Here is a 17,951-nt window from a genome sequence, read left to right on the forward strand (position 1 = left end):
ATCGGCCAACTTTTGGCCGATTACCGATTATTCTGTAATGGCTATAATCGGCCGGCCGATAAATCGGTTGGGCCCTAATCAGAGGATGAAGTTATCCCCCTTAATTTCTTTCTTCCTCTCACTTCTTCATCTTCAGTATTGTGTTCCTCAGGTGATAAACCGTACATCGTGACATTTTGACATTTTCTCATCCTGCTGATATGTTGTAGGGAACAAAGGGAATTTCATTCCCTTTTTATCTCTTCTCTCTGTTTGTTCCTTGTCCTTCTACTCCGTCAGGCAATGAACAAGTACGGGGTCGAGTTCTCTGGCCCTGGCGGCGTGGCCAGCCGACCAAAGCTGAGCGGCCCCGAGCTTCTCTGTCAGCTGAAGGACAAGGTAGAGGTCACGACTTTGACCCCTGACCTCCAGCCATTCTCGTCTCTGCCATGGGCTGCCCAGCTGCCCCCCAAGCCGGTGACCTCCGACCTTGGGCCTTACAAGAGCTGTGCTGTGGTGTCGTCAGCGGGGTCGCTGCGCTACTCTGGACTTGGCAAGGAGATTGGTGAGATATTGCTATGTTAGTTCATTTGGAGTCAGGGGGTTGTTTCTGTTTGTATGAGCATGTAATATTGTTTTAAAAGGCTCTGCAGCATGGCTACCTGCATTATCATTTTACTGATGATCCTCAAGATGAACGTAAACCCAACCGGATTATGGTTTTTAACCAATGATTTATGTTTCTTTAGGCGACTTGTTGCTTTAGCAGCCCCTATTGGCAACAGTAATAACTTTGATTTTTTGGGGGGTAACACTGAAGGATTTCATTACCCAGAAATCATGTAATGTGACATCAATAAACAGTAAATGTCTACTCTGTAGTACCAGGTGGAGATTATCAGTAACTTTCCCTAGACAGACAGCTCACTCTTCCACTTCTAAGTTTTGTTTTGTTACTTCCTGTCTGGCAACATTATAGTTTGTGCAGGTAACTTCATCAAGTCGACGGAATTTTGTTGAAAATTTGAACTATGAGTCAACTTTACTGTCCCCAAGGGAAATTTGTCAGCAGTGCCACCATGCATGCTGCTGTCTCAAACACCTCAGACACGCACCTGAGACTAAGTGCCGCGTCCAAGCCCCTCCCACCCTCATGCACGCTCATGTGGAAGCAACAGAGGAACAGGAAGTGGAGCGCTAGCTTCCTTTGCTGCCATTCTTTAACTACTGTACGATAAGCTACATTTGTCTGTGGAGGGGGAGTGAGCGTGCATGGCAGTGGTGCACGGTGCATGATCACAGGACGTTATTGGCACTGATGTAGCCACATCTGCTTGAGGTGATTGGTTGTTCTGTTTAAAAATGAGATCGCTGCCCTGGGATGAGTCTGGAAGACCAGATGTATTTTGTTTGGCCCGGACCCTCTGCGTGTAATAGTGATTTGTCAAAATTGTGGAGAAAAAAGTTACTTTACAGAATCTTTTATTTGGGTAAATCGTAGGGGTCTAACGATCCTATGAGCTAATGATCAGTGATCTGATATAATTAATACTAAGTGAAAATATCAATCTGTATCATCATCTTAGAGATGTGCCTTTATTTTGAAGTTCCCATGGCAAGGCTGTGTCACCATTTCCGTCCAAGCACAACGGCTCCCTAAACGTTCAAATAGTGCTAGTGCTAGGCAGATAACAGCAGCCACAGCCAGCAGCCAACAAGAGGACAATAAGGATCTGCTCTGCTCTCAGGAATAAATCAGCAGTGTGAAAATATTTTGGATTTCAGTGAAAAAAACAGGTCAACTGACAAATCATGTACCATATGCAAACATTGCATGACCAAAATAAAATCCTCAACAAAATGGGTTGCCACAATGGATATGCAAGTTAGTCTGATATGCCTGATGTATTTTTACATAAAAAGTCTTGCCCAGTGCAGCTGTAATGACACGACACACTTCAGAATGAAAACCGGAAGAAGAAAGGAAGTTGTCCTACTAGCCTGAGTTTCTTTGTGGCTTATGACTAACAAGGCTTTCCATGATAAGTTAGATGTGCATGGCTTGAATACGTATTTATTACTGGACTGAAAGAACCTACTCTATAAATTCAAGGCTTCTGTAGCAGTTTTTGAACAAGCATTTTATCCATGTTATGTTAGCAGGTTACCTGCAGACACTGATGCATGTGTCACATCAGTCGTTTCTGTAGCTTCACAAGTGTTAACTTGTCTTTATTAAATTGTAGACTCTCATGATGCTGTGCTGCGCTTCAATGCTGCGCCCACAGCTGGATATGAGAAGGATGTCGGCTCAAAGACAAGCATCCGCCTCATCAACTCCCAGGTAACCATGCTGCCCTGCAACAGGAAACACACACTGACTGATAAAGGTAGCTATAAGAGAGTGGTTGATAATGTCCCAGGTGTCTAGAGCATTTCACTCTATCTGACTGATAAACCAAAAGTTCTGAGGACTTTTGAGAACTTTTGAGGGTGAGGTCGGCTTGATGTTACATATTAGTGCAACTGTAAGGAGAAAAATATTCTGAGAAAAAAGTTACATGATTAAATTCACAGGATAAAACTCACAAATTTATGAGAAAAAAATTTGAAAATTCATTTTTCTTTTACTTTTTGGTCAAGGAAGTGCATGGCTTGACTTTTCTGCTGCTTGCCATGTATCTCACCTGCAGTTGATGACCCCATCCAGTTCTACTTTGTTTTCTTTTGAACAGGCCCTAGTCATGGCAATGTCTCTTCAAGATCCAGATGCTCATGATAATATCTGATTCTGGGCTAAAATCATCAGGATTTCTTTCTTACTATGTCCCATAGTGTTAGAAAAAAATATCTTTCTGACTTTTTTCTTCTAAATTTCCAACTTTATAATATTTTACGCATAAATGTATGACTTATCTCAGAATTTCTGAGTTTTTTCACATAAATTTGAGTTTTTTCTCAAAAATGTACCACTTTAAGTGAAAATTCAGTTTTTTTTTATAGATAAGAAACGATTTAATTTACACAAAAAACAAAAGAATAAACAAAACTTAAATGTCATACATTATTCAACTTCATGTTTTCATTGCAGATATGAACTAAAATATGATAGGTATGTGTGTGGGTGGGTGTGTTATGGAATAATTTGCTCATGTTGGTAAAACAATTTTCCTTTAGAAAACCTTACAGCTGAGTGTACTTTATCCAACTTTTTTTTCTTTTGAATTGAGGCTGTTTAAGTGGATGAACTATTAAAAAGATCAAAGCTTATTTAGAATATAGAGCATATATTATCAAAGGGGCCAGTTTAAACTTCAACATAATTCATGACTGTGTGGCTCAGTGGGAAATGCAAAAAGCTACAATGCTGCAGAGTTGCACATTTGAGTCCCACCATGCTTAATTTGTAGGCACTCATGAGACTCAAAGACTGAATGCTGTATGTACAGTTTGGATTTACACTATATAGATATAAACAAGGATCTGATAAGTCACAGACATGGCTTCATTCTCTTTCAGCTGCACTTTTGAACAGTGTCAGCCAGCTGCCTGCACCATGTTACTGCTGATGTCAGCATCCACAGCAAAGTAATATCCTAATGTATAAAGAACATAAAACACTGGTCTGTAAAACTTTATCACTTGAATAGAAATAGCATAAACCAAACAAGTGTCTATGTATTTGCCTCTAAAATTTAACAGCATGTACCGAGGCTAAATGGAGCTACAGCTATTATTTGATTGTGTAGTGTGGAAAAGCACTTTAACGAAAAGTGCCTGCCTGTACCAAGACCACTTATTATCAGGAGAAAATCAGCACCAAACACCAAAGATGCTCGGAAATTATTTTTAGCTTTTAACCCATTCTTCAACCCTCCGCTGCCACCACTATCAACTCTTCTCACTGCAGACTACTTTGCATCCTTCAGTAATCAGTTCTCTGAGCCAGACCAACTCAGTATGCCGCTGCCAGCTAACAGTCCCTCGTTCCTCTCATTTTCCTGTGTCACCAAGGAGCAAGTCTGGAAACTTATACTCGACTCTTGTCCTACTACCTGCCTGCTGGCCCCTGTACCCTCCAATGTCCTGCAGGACATTTCACCCACACTTACCCCTGCAATCATGCACCTTATCATTTCCTCACTCACAACAGGTGTGTTCCCCACAGCTTTTATCACCCCACTACTAAAGAAACACACATACAACACATCTCTGGTTGAAAACTACTGGGTGGTTTCATGCCTGTCCTGTCTGTCCAAAACACTTGAGTGCACAGTCTTTAAGCAAATCTCTCATTTTCTCACTGAGAAAAACCTACATGACCTTCACCAGTCCGACTTCAAAAGTGGACACTCTACTGAGACTGCACTCCTGTGTCTGTAGTGGACACACTGCAATCAGCTAGAGCTGCCAGTCAGTCCTTTGTCCTAGTTCTGTTTGACCTATCGGCTGCCTTTGACACAGTTAACCACCAGATCGTCCTCTCTGCACTTGCTGAGCTTGGCTTCCTGCTTGTCCACAGGGGTACCTCAAGGGTCAGTGCTTGGTCCCCCCCTTCTCTTTTCAATATACACCTCCGCCCTTTGGTCCATTTACCCACATTTTACCAATGATACCAAGTTACTCAAGATGTCACAACATACTCCCAGAGGCTACTTTATTAGGCCCACTTGTACACAGTGCCGTCGTATAGGGGGGAAAGGTGATGACAATTCTAAGGGCCCACGGCCCACTAGGGCCCACACACAGTTAAAAAAGTGTCAGTGAATGGGGTAGAGGGGCCCACACCGATATTCTTTCAGGGGGGCCAGAATTCCTACTAACTGCCCTGCCTGTACAATCTAATACAATCCAATACAACTGCTCTGCCTATAATGCGCAGGGTTTCTTGTTGTCACAGTAACAGAGGTGTTCATTCACTTCTATGTTTGGCATTGAGCTCATAGTTAGTGCTGCTGTTGGACTGGACTGCATTTTATTGAGAGCTGTTTCCAATATTCTGTCCCCATCATGTATATAAATAGGGAGGACAAAAAATTTGAAACACCTCTCAATATAATGTAGTCCAGTTCAAGACCTCTACAAACTACAACCTCAGTAATAAACACACAATTAAAGTGAAACATTCTGCACAATGTCAACAAAAACTGAACATTATAAACTTTGTTAAAAGGCAGAATTTATGGCAGAGCTGTTGACCTGAGCTGCATTAGATTGTACTGGTGGAGCTGAGAAAGTGGACACTGAGTGTATAATCAAAATCCATTTTAAAAAATGAATTTTTGGCTGAAACAGCTGCCTTAAAATGTTCTGCTTCAGTGGCAAACAAAGTCATTAACATCAGTAAAACACAGAAATTATAAATTGGCTTTGGAATGCAAACATTTCCCTTGGCTCTACTTTCCCTGATGGAGGAGGGAGCATGTTTTTCACTCTGCCCCCAATTTCAAAAAGTCATCAAAACACAGCAGTGCTGCTGCTTTTAGGAAAACTAATGAGGAGGACTTTATGCTGGTGATGGAATACTGATGTCAAGGAATTCTGAAGTCTGTGAAAGTTCATTTTAATATTGTAGTGGAAGGGATCGAAACCAATGGCTGGAGAAAAGAGAGGAGAAATGATATGGCAGCTCTAATATACCACTGCTTGATTTGGGGAAAAAACTGAATGAAGTTCATATGTTGTTGTAGATGTTACACTAAACATGCAGATTCACTGCAATGGCTGCAACTTTCAGTCCAATTAATCTTTAATAATTACTGTCTCTTCTGACATATGTACACTGCACTGTATAAATCTTGTCTTGTAAAGCACATTTCTGTATGCGTAAGCCACAGCATTGTTTTGTAACTGCTCAGCTGTTTTGAAACAGTTGTATAGGTGTCACTACTGGTGTATCAGTGTGTGCAAGCTGTGGGCAGAAACATGAGCTGTGTGACTCAGACCCTGTAGTCGTTTGTAGGTGTTGTTCGATGAAAAAAAACAACAAAAAAACACGATTCTACTCCTGATCCTCTGACTGAAGCGTTTTCCACTAAATGTAGCACAGGGATTTGTACACACAGATAGTTGTCAAACTCCACGCCTCATCGTGCCATTTCAAGCACACTTCACAGTCAGAGCTAAGCACTGTCAGGCTCAGGCTTTTTCAAGGATATTGCAGCACTCAATTTTGCTGCTGTGATTCTCCATGACTTTCACCAGGTTTTCAAAGATCCATAGAAAAGCTTGGGGAGGATGAGCCAAAGGTTTTTGAAAGTGGAGCCCCCAGGGGGTCCTCAACAAAATGAGGCACAGTTTAATTTCGCTGTCATTTAATTCACTAGAAATTGTTAGAATGCAGAAAATGTATGAGGGATCATTTTAATATTTTCTTCTTTTTTGGTTTAATCTCATCACAATTTGTCAGAGTTCAAGTTTGACATTGAAGAACCTGGAGTGGGGAGGTGCTGGCTCACTGGTGAGACATGACCTGTAATGTTGATATCTAAAAAAAAGAAGAAAAAAAAAAAGAGTCATCAGAGTCATGAGGGTGTGGATTACAGCTCCTCTCTCCCAAGTATGACACTGAGACAGTTTAAGCCCTTAAAACCTGAGCAAATTCACTTGATTTTGCTCAAAAACAGGGGGGAGGTGATGAGAAAATCAGCAAAGAATTACAGGGAAGATTGCAAAAAAAAAAAAAATATGACCAGAAAAATTGCGCAGACACACACACACACACACACACGCACACACGCACACACACACACACACACACACACACACACACACAAAATCATGAATTTAAAAAAAAAATTGAAAATTAGCAAAATCATATTTTGAAAAAGTAAAACTTTGGTTATCTGTTCATAAATATAATGGTTAAAATGATCTTGATTTCAGGGTCTCTATATAGAAAATCACTTCCAGTGGGGGTCAAAGGCTTCCAGTGGGGGTCCAGAGGATGAAAATGTTGACTTGAATCACCATTGTTTCAGAATGAATTGTGGTTTGAGGATAACATCTCCTCTGTTTGCTAATATGCCATTTGAAAGTACTTTAAAAGGAGCAGTGGGTATAATTTAATTTTGGTCCTTGTCGGAAGAAAGTTTGTTAATGTGGTGGTTGTGTTTGCGTGGTCCGCAATCCAAGCTGATGTCGGGACAGTTTTCACGTTCCTTCCTCTAAAGGCTGTTCAAGTGGAAACACTGATTTTGTTTAGTCTGGCTTTGTTAAAGATATGTGGATAACAAAGGTCAGAGGGCTAGAGCTTCATGTCTGGTGAGTCTTGAGCCAGCTTCCTGTGTGGCAAAGTGGCCGGCTGTGTTTCCTCTCTCTCTTGCTCTCTCTCTCTCTCTCTCTCTCTCTCTCTCTCTCTCTCTCTCTCTCTCTCTCTCTCTCTCTCTCTCTCTCTCTCACTCTCTTTCTCACTCTCACTCTCTCTCTCTCTCCTTCTCTCTGTGGTGGATTATTTGATTATCTACACCCATTTTGTGGCTGTTGTGCTGTTTCATATCATCTCTTTCCAGTGAAAACTTGCATTAAAACACTCCACTGCATCTCCTAGCCTATACAGTAGGCTTTTAAATGAAGAATTGATTTCAAGGTTCAGTTTATTTTATCTGTTAAAAACATGGAAATTGCAGAGCTCACACTCTCATCATTTCATGCCAGTTGTAGAAAGAAACATACACTCCGTAAAAATCGGTTATGGGGGAATAAAAAAAACAGACAAACTGGTAAATGAAGCAGGGAAAGAGGCTGCAGATACAGGATATGTACTGCAGGGACTAACTGACTCACTGAAAACGTGTGTGTGTGACAAACAGGCTGACAGGCTGAGGAATTTGTACAGAGAGGAGGGTCAAGATATTTGGTGGGAACAGGGGGAGACAGGTGATAGGTGGGGTGACAAATGACCAGGTAGAACAGGAATACTGGAGCTGCAGGGAGACACACAGAACCAGACACAAAAGGCAAACGCAAAATTGAGGCAGGATGACTGAGAGAGACAAAACCAGGGGATGTGACATCATCAACCACTATTTTTTGTTCAAAAATTTGTTGAGAAAATTAACACAGCCCCAGACACATTTCTAATTTCATCAAAAAACAGATACTGCGAGTTGTAGCTTGTTTTTTTTTTATATATATATATATCTATCTATCTATCTATATGTTTGCATAATCCTCTTTGTTCATGCTGCAGTCAAAGTTATTGAAATGTATTGTGGTAATGGTGATGATGTTAAAAAAAATCATTATTATTCTGTCTTGTAGGTGATGGCGTCAGACGACCATCGTTTCCTGTCCAGCTCTCTGTACAGCTCAGGTGTGCTGGTGGCCTGGGACCCCGCCCCCTTCTCTGCTAACCTCACCCAGGTGAGCTCACAAAACAACAGATGGAGCTGCGCGTTTTGGCGCATGGGCCCCAAATTTTCAGACCACAATATGACAGAAGAACATCTGTGTTGTCCACTAATGTGGAAATTTGTCTTTGACTTCAGCATATAAATAAGGGAATTAGGGCTCATCCTCAGTCTGGCACCAACGCGCTGCCACCATTTATCTTGAATGGGGTGATTCAGCAAAGCTCCTCAGGGTGCTGGCAGGCAAGGTTGCTACAGTGTTGCATTTGTTATTCGTTTTTCTTTTCATTTGTTTTAAGTTCAGTTTAGTTTTAATTGTTTTGAAAGCAGGTTGGCTATTTGTTATTTTCTGAAAATGCATAATTTGAGTTTTGTTTTTATCAGTTACATGTTAGTTTTAGTCTTTTTTGTAATATGGGGTATGTGTCAGGGGGAGATTCAAAAAGGTCAGAATTCAACAAAACATCAAACCATTAAAAAATATATTCACTGAAGACAGAGGAACAACCATATAACTTGATAGATGAAAACCAAATATATCTTCTCTGTAATTTTTGTCCATTTGTAAACACACAGCTCAGTTTCAGTTACCTTCAAATGTAATTACCACTGCCTCATAATGGAGGTTAAACTCCATCTTTTCCATATTTTATCCTCACTCTCCCTTAATGTGTCCTTCTTCTCCACCCCTCCTCCTCTCTGTTCTGCCTCACTGCCTCATGCGTCCACCAAAACCCATTTTAGTGATTGCATTTAACTTTTAATTAACGTTTAATTAAACTTTTCATTAATTACCCCAACCTATTAAATAATTTGATTATATAATTACCTCAGATTAACTGATACGAAATGCTTCTTTCTGACTATTGACTTTTATTTTTATTTAAGAGAGAAGGTGCACAACACGGAGGGATAAAATTAAGCAGTTTTGATAATTTAGGATGTGATGTGCTGGTATAAATGATTATACCATCACTTTACAACGCTTCATTGTTACATCAACAGTTAAACAGTGTGCTGTTATGCAGTCTGATATCCTAGTCTATCTAATGTAAACTGCATTAAGCTGTGACACACAATGTACACCACAAATTTCGATTTTATTTCAATGAGTCATGCAGTCCTTGTTCAGTTTGTCCTTGAAAACCTGCACACCTCCTGTTTTTAAAATTCACCGAGGGATGAGACAGATCACTCATCAGGAGTTCACTGTTCCATGTGCAAAAACTCTATTATTTCTGATTAGTTTATGATTTACACAGAAACAATGCAGCTGTAAAAGATTCAAAGTGTATTCTCATCTTCTCCTCTCATTATCGCTTGAGTGCTACAATTGATTTTGAGTGACAAGTAGCTTTAACTTCTTTGATATTTTATTGATCCCTGAGGATTTTTTTTTTTTTTTTTTTTTTTTTTTTTTCAGTTTCAGTTGCTCAGCACCAGCTGAGCCTGCTGGCTTCAGCACCAGCCTAAATGACTGGTGCTCAAGCCATGTTGTGGCCCAATCCATACTCTGTGTGAGACAGAAAAAAAGGGTGCGGTACAGTCTTTTGACCACTGAGGGCAGTGCTGAGCACTTGCCAAACAGAGTAGAATATATGTTGGTCAAATTGGGCTAATTGCTAGAAAATTATCACCACATTTGATTCCAAATATTGATCAGTAACTGGACTATTACTGTCACTGTCACATGGTCCAATATTTATAATGAAGACAGAATTTTAAGCTGAGGTGAAATCCATGGTTGTAAAATGAATTCAGTTTCAGAGGGTTTTCACTAACACTGAGGCTATGTGCTGCCACATACTCTTGCAGGTGGAACATCTCCCTGTATAAACTGTCTCTGGTATAACAGTTTAAAACCTCCCCTCCCCCACAGTGGTACAACAGGACAGACTATCCCATCTTTGTGCAGTACCAGAGGTACCGGCGGCTGCACCCTCTGCAGCCATTCTACATTCTGCACCCACGCTTTGAGTGGCAGCTCTGGCAGCGAATCCAAGAGAACATGGCAGAGCCCATCCAGAAGAACCCACCCTCCTCTGGTCTGCTTGGTGAGTAAAACATCAATCAGCACTCTGCTGACCCCCTGACTAACTAATTCTACTGTCACACATTATTTGTATCTTGTTACTTGCCAAATACACACAAAGGGAACATTAAAAAAGAAAAACAAAATTAGTATATGGTTATCTTCTGATCTTATGATTGTGACAAGTGAAAGGGAGAGTTCAACATTTTAGAAATGTGTCCTATTAAACAGTAACCAGCAATAGAATTTAATATTTCCTCTAGCAGTGTTAACATGAAGGGAACTGAGACAGTTTCTAGGAAAATCACACATTTTCAATACAGCAAACAAGTATAAATGCCAGAGAAATTTCCTTGATATTTTTTTTTAAAAATTGAATTCATTAAAACATCTAAAACATCGTATGATCTTTTTTTTAGTTTGAGAAATGATGGAGCTTTAGCTGCCCCATCCTCTGGGCTGTCTTATAATCAGCATATAAAACAAATGCTAACAGCTCCTCGTTAAAACTGACATCATAAAGTCTGATCTACTTGATGATGATGATGACTATGGCAGTGGCATTACAGTTATGTAGAGTTGTGGAGCCTTTGATGTCCAGCCATCTGTGCTCAGAGCAAGAATGGTTCACTTCCGATAATTCATTCTCTGTTTGGCCTTTCGTTTTTTTTGTACAAAGCAGGAATTACAGTCTGGCTGAAATGGGCTTGTGAAGGATAAGTGTACTGGGGCTCAGTGACACTGAGCATGTTCCAAAAGTCTGTGTCTTCCACTCATTTAGGCTCTCATATCTGCGGCTATAAATGTAGTAATTGCCACGGTGAGTTCTTTTGACCTGTTTGAATCAGTTAAACAGCTGCGCCTGCAGAAATGAGGTGGTGATAGTTTGTAGTGTGTGTGTTGCTGCTTGTTTTGCTTCAGTTCCACCTGTTGACACAGCAGGGTGTCGTCGGCATAAATGAGTTGTCATGTTTGAAGTTTTCCCACTGGTGGCAGCTACTCTTGTGTAGCAGATGTGATATACCTTTTTTATTCCTCCACTCTCTTGCCATTGCCTCAAAGTGGATACCAAAGTGGCTTCAAACGCCAGACCTGTTGGTTATTGGAGGATCTTCTATCTTTGGTATGTTAATGGCATTACCAGCCATATTACAATGAGCTAGAATTTCCCTGGTTGGGATCAATAAAGTATATCTATCTATCTATCTATCTATCTATCTATCTATCTAGCTTAGCTTAGCGCCTCTCAGTGTGAACTGGAGCTGTTCTTCTTTGGGGTGGGAGGGGCAGATAGCATGCTGCCTCTTACATCATGTTGGCTGCCTTGCTGTGCACAGTGGCTCCGCTCTCTTTATATTCATGAGTGACACACAAAACATTTTTAAAAAGTGGCATTTGACAACATTATTTCAGTTTGTGAGGCATACCAAACTGAAAGCCTTGTGCTGAATGGTTCAATACAAATACAGTTATTGTTAACCCCTAGTAACTGCCATGTATAATTTTACAATTTGGGTATATGATAACAATCTTGTCATCAGTCTCATCTTAAACAAAGAGAAACAAGATGGCTTGAAAAGTCAGACCAAAGATAGGATGGAGGCAGGTGAACTAGCAATGTGACGACCCTGGCACATGCCAGATGGACTGAACCAACACGTGGGCTGCAAGGCCAGGAATGTTGTTACATAATAATAAATACAGGGCACCCCGGTAGCTCACTGAGTAAAGCATGTATCATTTGTTAAGGCTGAGTCCTGATTGCAGTGTCCTGGGTTCAAATCTGAGCCCAGGCCATTGGCTGCATGTCATTCCCTCTCTCTGCCCTGCCTTTCCTGTCTTTCTCTACTGTGATTGCCAAATAAAGCAGAAGGGCCAAAAAAAAAAAAAAAAAAAAACTTAAGAAAAATAAATACATACATGGATCCATTTTTAATCTTAAAATGTTTTAGTAAATGTTTGACCTACAAAAAATCCACATAAAATACATAAAAACTGCAAAATCACATTCAAGAACATCCACAAAGTAGTTCATATCAGTTCCCAGTCTGATCAAGGTGACATGAAACACTGATGTCAGATGTACCGATAATACACAGGGTGAAAACTAAAAGAGGGAAGGAAATAGTAAATGGAGATAGACTACTTTATTTGTTTTTGTACTTGTATGCATCAATCCAAAATCAAAGCTATTTGAATTTCTCCAACTGGACATGGCCCCTCACTTCACCTCCCTCCCTTTTTTTCCTTCTCTCTCTTTGTTTGTATTTCTTTGGTTTTTGAAACATTGTGTAGTAACAAAGCACAAAAAACAGTGTCTTCTGCATCAGTATCAAAAGATATGCAAAGAAAGGAAGAAGGAAACAAAAACAAATAAAGGAAAGAAAGAAAGAAAGAAAGAAAGAAAGAAAGAACAATATAGAGAAACCAACAAAGGAAAAAGTGAGAGTGGCACACTGAGTCTAAGTCAAATCATTTATTTATTGATTGACTTATTTGGGTTGTTTTCCAGAGCTAGAGACTGTGCTTGTGTCATTGTCCACTTCTTCTCTCCTGTGCCTTTGTGTTGTGTCCAGGTACCGTTCTGATGATGTCACTGTGCGAGGTGGTGCACGTTTACGAGTTCCTGCCGTCCCGGAGGAAGACGGAGCTCTGCCACTATTACCAGCGCTTCTATGACGCGGCGTGCACGCTGGGCGCCTACCACCCTCTGCTCTACGAGAAGAACCTGGTCAAACGCATGAACCAGGGGCCCGACCGCGACATCTACACCTACGGGCGTGTCACACTTCCCGGGTTCAACCGCATAAACTGCACCCAGGCTTCTGGAAGTAACACCAAGCACTGACTGAGCAGCAGCTTCAAGGCGGCTTGTGCACAGACAGCAAAGCACACACACACACACACACACACACACACACACACACACACACACACACACAGTGAAGCAGACTTAATATGCACACACTGCATGAGGATGGAGACCTTTTACACACTGCCACACCAAAATGAAAGCTGTGCAGCTCTGTACACATTGTAAGTCATCACCTGTCGCCATGACAACAATATACTGAACACTGGAATACCACACGCTGAAACTAATTGATGTGCCTGCTGTTAAGACACACACGCACACACACACACACACACACACACAATGAAAACCTTGCATTCAGTGATTATTCTGTCACCCTTTGAAACCTGAGCAAATTCAAGTAATTTCTTTCAAAAACATTAAATCACCACAAAATTGTCAAGAAAAACTTTTTTTTGTTTTTTTCATTTACAAGAAAATTACCAGGAACTTGCCACAACATTAGTGAAAAAATAATTCTTAATATTCAAATAAATAAATAAATAAGTAACACCCCCACCCCCCCCAAAAAAGTCCAGAAAATTAGCAAATCAAATTTTAAAATGACAAGAAAACAAGAAAATAGCCTGAGATTGGCATACATGATGAGAAAATTAACAAAACAAATTACAAAACATACAAAAGAAAACTGCATGTAAGTATTGTATTATTTAAAATAAAATGACAAGAAAAGTATGATAAAATTATGAAAAATGACCATACAGTTACAGAATTAAGTAAAGAAATATAAGAAACACAAGAATAAAAAACAAGAATACAGTTGTATAGAGGGTAGACATACCTTGACCTTTACTGATCTGTGCAATGCATTAGCCGTAAAAAAAAAAAAAAAAGATGGTCTAAAACCCAATCTGGTTTTCACAAAGACAACAAAACATGACACAAATGCACACACGCACGCACGCACACACACATACACACACACACACACACACACACACATACACACGCACACACACAAACCCCTTTAGAAACATAGCTTGTCCCTCTGTATTTTGTGTGTGTGTGTGTGTATATATATATATTTATATATATATATATATGTATATATATATATATATATATATGCTGTAATGGGTTAGTCATTCCACTGGGGGGCGCTGCAGTCCTGCTCACTCTCTCCTCGATTCAACTGGTTTTCTTTTTTATTTATTGGTTTGAGACCAGGAAGAGGAACATTGAGGGATGCCAAACCTTTTTTTTTTTTTTTTTTTTTTTTTTTGTAATGCCAGAATTTGGCAGGATGTTACCACTGCAGTTATGTGATAGTGTGTGATTTTGTTGTTGTTGTTGTTGTTGTTGCTGTGGTCGTTGTTTTATTTAAATATCATTTCTGGTGAAGCTTGGTCTGTAAAGTGCTGATGGGATGCAGAGATGCTGTACCATTTCTTCACTGCCACAACCCCCTCCTATACTTAACTCATAAGTGTCAGCCAATACTGAGGACCAACCCCATCCAGTACTCTTACTGAGCTACATAACCTTATTTTAGATTTAGACCTAGGTATTAGGAATTAGTTAGTACTTTACAATCAGTTTTTATCCGTTGGAGGGCTCTAACAAACTTCTTTGTGTTTAAAAAAAAAAAAAAGAGAGAGAAAGGAGCTGAAGATCTAATTGCCTTGTTCTGATTTCAGACGTGACTTGAATTTCAGTGTTAAGATAAGTCTGCTGCCCTATTTTCAGGGCATGAAAAGCACTTTTTGGGAGCAGACTAAAGTGTCAGGTGGACTCACCGTCCCAACATCACAAAAAAACTCTACAAATGCAGGTCAGCTGAATCGGCCGACTCACGAGCCACAGACAAAACAAACCCAGGGGCGGATTCACCATGGTTAGGGTTGGGCATTGAAAATCGGTTCTAAATTGGAACTGTTTCTAAAATTTCAATTCCAAAGGAATCATTAAGATTTTTTTTTTTTTTTTTTTTTAAATTATTTTGATTCCAGTGTTCGGTCCCTAATAAACAAATGAAACAAATTTCACTCACTAGTTTCAGTTTCTGTAGCAGCTGCCATAGTATCCACCTGTGAGAGTTGGACAGGTTGAATCATGAACCGCAGCAAGTGGCGCTCAAAAGTGTGGCTTTATTTTACTCTGAAAATGGCCAAGTTGACAGCACAGGGCAACACCTGTGCTAAACTCATTTGGTGTAAGGGAGGATGCACTACTAACATGTCTAAACACCTTCACCTGCATGGTGTACAAATCAACGAGTGTATCGTGTTTGATGTGTTGTGCCGGTCTCCCTCTCCTGCCTCACCCCCCTCCGTCTCTCCTGAGCTAACAACAACCAGCACCTCATCGCAGTCAGGTAAAGCCGTGAGTTTAGTATATCTATGTTACATTGTTATTTGGTGTGGTTGTACTTATGCAAGTGCACTAAGCACCGTGCACAGACGTTCCTACTTCTCTCTCGTTAACACCACATGAGCTGCAGCTCCCTAAACAAACTGGAAATGAGTTGGTTTTGCCGTCTTATCATTTCAGTGGCCCACAGGAATGGATTTATTATCAAATCATTCATCCTTAATGACAGAAACCAAACTGAACTCACTGTATGCAACAATACATTAATTTTATTTTTTTTTATTTTTATTTTTAAATAAAATTTCCTTGTCAAATAATCAAGTGATCTGTGCCCCTTAAAGAACTGGAATCACGAATCATTAAGAACCGGAATTGAAAATCAGAATTGGAATCAGAATTGTTAAAATCCAAATGATGCCCAACCTTAATCATGGTGCCATGGGGTGGAAGCTGCCACCCTAAAAACAGGCCTTGCCACCCCAGCTGCCACCCCGGTTTAGATGGAATGGAATAAAAAAAGAAAATAATAAATGTCACTGGTTAGAAATTTACAAGACTGAAAATTGGCTGTCCGAGTGCAAGTGAATGTGGCATAAGAAGACACAGGGGCAGGGTCCATTGCTCTGATTTTTCATTGCTCTGATTTCACCAGCGGTAGAAAGATCACCACTGATCCAACCAGAAGAAGCTCAGTCTGACTTTTACACTCAGAAGAAATCAGAATAATCACAACTGTGTCAAGCTAGTGGCTCTGAAGTCAAACAGTTTGTGGTGTTTGCTCATTAGCAAAAGTGATAATTTCTTTCTTTCTTTCTTTCTTTCTTTCTTTCTTTCTTTCTTGCGAGTCCATAAAAATTTCCATGCCACCCTTTAGTCCCATGAATATTTCTGTAGATCTGCCCCTGAACAAACCATCCACATCTCTACTAACAACAATATACATCCACTAACAAAAATGATAACAATCACAGCAACAACAACAACAGTAATAATGTTACTGCTAATAATATTACTTGGTAAATTTCGTGAATGATTATTAATTTTGTTTATATAGCACTGATCTAATCTTGTTTCTTAACGAATGTATAAAGTGTGGATCTAAAGTGATTAGAGAGCAAGAGGCAGCTCTGGATGAATGTTTCTGCATGGCTGCCTTTCAGCTGCAGCAACACACACACACACACACACACACACACTTGCATGGATACACATGTTACCAGTCCTATTTATAGAGAGAACCTGATGAGAAGACACTGCTTGAGATGGTTTTGACTCCAGGCCTGTTTTGTCACCTAGTTTGGTCAACATGACTTAACACACACGAGGAAAACACACAGCAACAGCCTATTTCCAATAAACATATTGAAATACTTACATGTAGTGTATATTTAAAAAAAAAAAAACAAAAAAAAAAACAACAAGAGGATGGTCTTTGCCAAAGCCCAGGCTAACAGCTGCTCTGAGACAGCAACAAAACAAAACAAAACAAAACAAAACAAAACAAAACAAAACAAAACAAAACAAAACAAAACAAAACAAAACAAAACAAAACAAAACAAAACAAAACAAAAAACATCAACAAAACAAAACAAAAAAACACACACAAAACAAAACAAAACAAAAAAACACACACAAAAAAAAACAAAGGGTGCAGTGCAGTCACTTGCCTACTGGGGGCAGTGATGAGCACTTGCTGCACAGAGTAGAATATCTGGCAGTCAATTGGGCTAAATGCTATAAAATAATCAGTACATTTGATTCTAAATATTTAGACACTGGAATTAGACAAATATTCAGACTGACCCAATTTCCCCTTGGGGGTACTTCCGATTCTGATTCTTGAATTGTGATTTAGCAGTAACTGGACTATTATTGTCATTGTTCCACGGCCCCAACATATTATAATGGAGACAGTATTATAAGCTGAGGAGCTGAGGTGAAATCCATGGCTGTAAAATGATCAGTCTAGCCTGTAGTAGCTCTGTGCTCATTAGCTCACCTGCTTGACTGCAGTTCTTTCTTTCCCATTCAAGTTTGCACGTTGCAGTTTAAACTATTTAGTTCACCAAATCTCTGTGAATCCAGACCTCTAACACAGTAGGGAAGTGTGTAAGTCACACACTTCCTCCACGTCCATGTTCTGAAACTCACTTTCAAAGTATTTCTACAGATTTGTGGTTTGCCACAGGTGCCTGGATTACGTATTTTAATACAATCTTACAATAAATATTGTTCTTCTGATCTGTCTCTCAAAAGTATTATTTTAATCGGAATGTTTTTCCGTGACTAATAGTCCAGTCATTTTATGAAAAAACCTAGGACAAATTGCAAGAGAAGCAAACTCAACTGATTTTGTATCCTCAGTATGTCCTGAGTGAGGGAAAAAAAGTCCCAAGAAATCCCA

General features: G+C 39.8%; 1 protein-coding gene across 1 annotated transcript in view; it reads left to right on the forward strand.

The window, feature by feature from the left end:
* Positions 1-13,636, forward strand: part of st6gal1 (ST6 beta-galactosamide alpha-2,6-sialyltranferase 1) — a 40,317-nt gene extending 26,681 nt beyond the window's left edge. The window contains exons 4-8 of the mRNA XM_030069640.1: positions 280-544; positions 2,226-2,323; positions 8,242-8,343; positions 10,210-10,384; positions 12,939-13,636. Of these exons, the coding sequence (XP_029925500.1) occupies positions 280-544; positions 2,226-2,323; positions 8,242-8,343; positions 10,210-10,384; positions 12,939-13,210 (912 nt within the window). The 3' untranslated portion in view covers positions 13,211-13,636. The remainder of the gene's footprint in view (positions 1-279; positions 545-2,225; positions 2,324-8,241; positions 8,344-10,209; positions 10,385-12,938) is intronic.
* Positions 13,637-17,951: the final 4,315 nt, after the last annotated feature.

Source organism: Myripristis murdjan, chromosome 14, assembly GCF_902150065.1.
Source record: "Myripristis murdjan chromosome 14, fMyrMur1.1, whole genome shotgun sequence".
Classification (NCBI taxonomy): domain Eukaryota; kingdom Metazoa; phylum Chordata; class Actinopteri; order Holocentriformes; family Holocentridae; genus Myripristis; species Myripristis murdjan.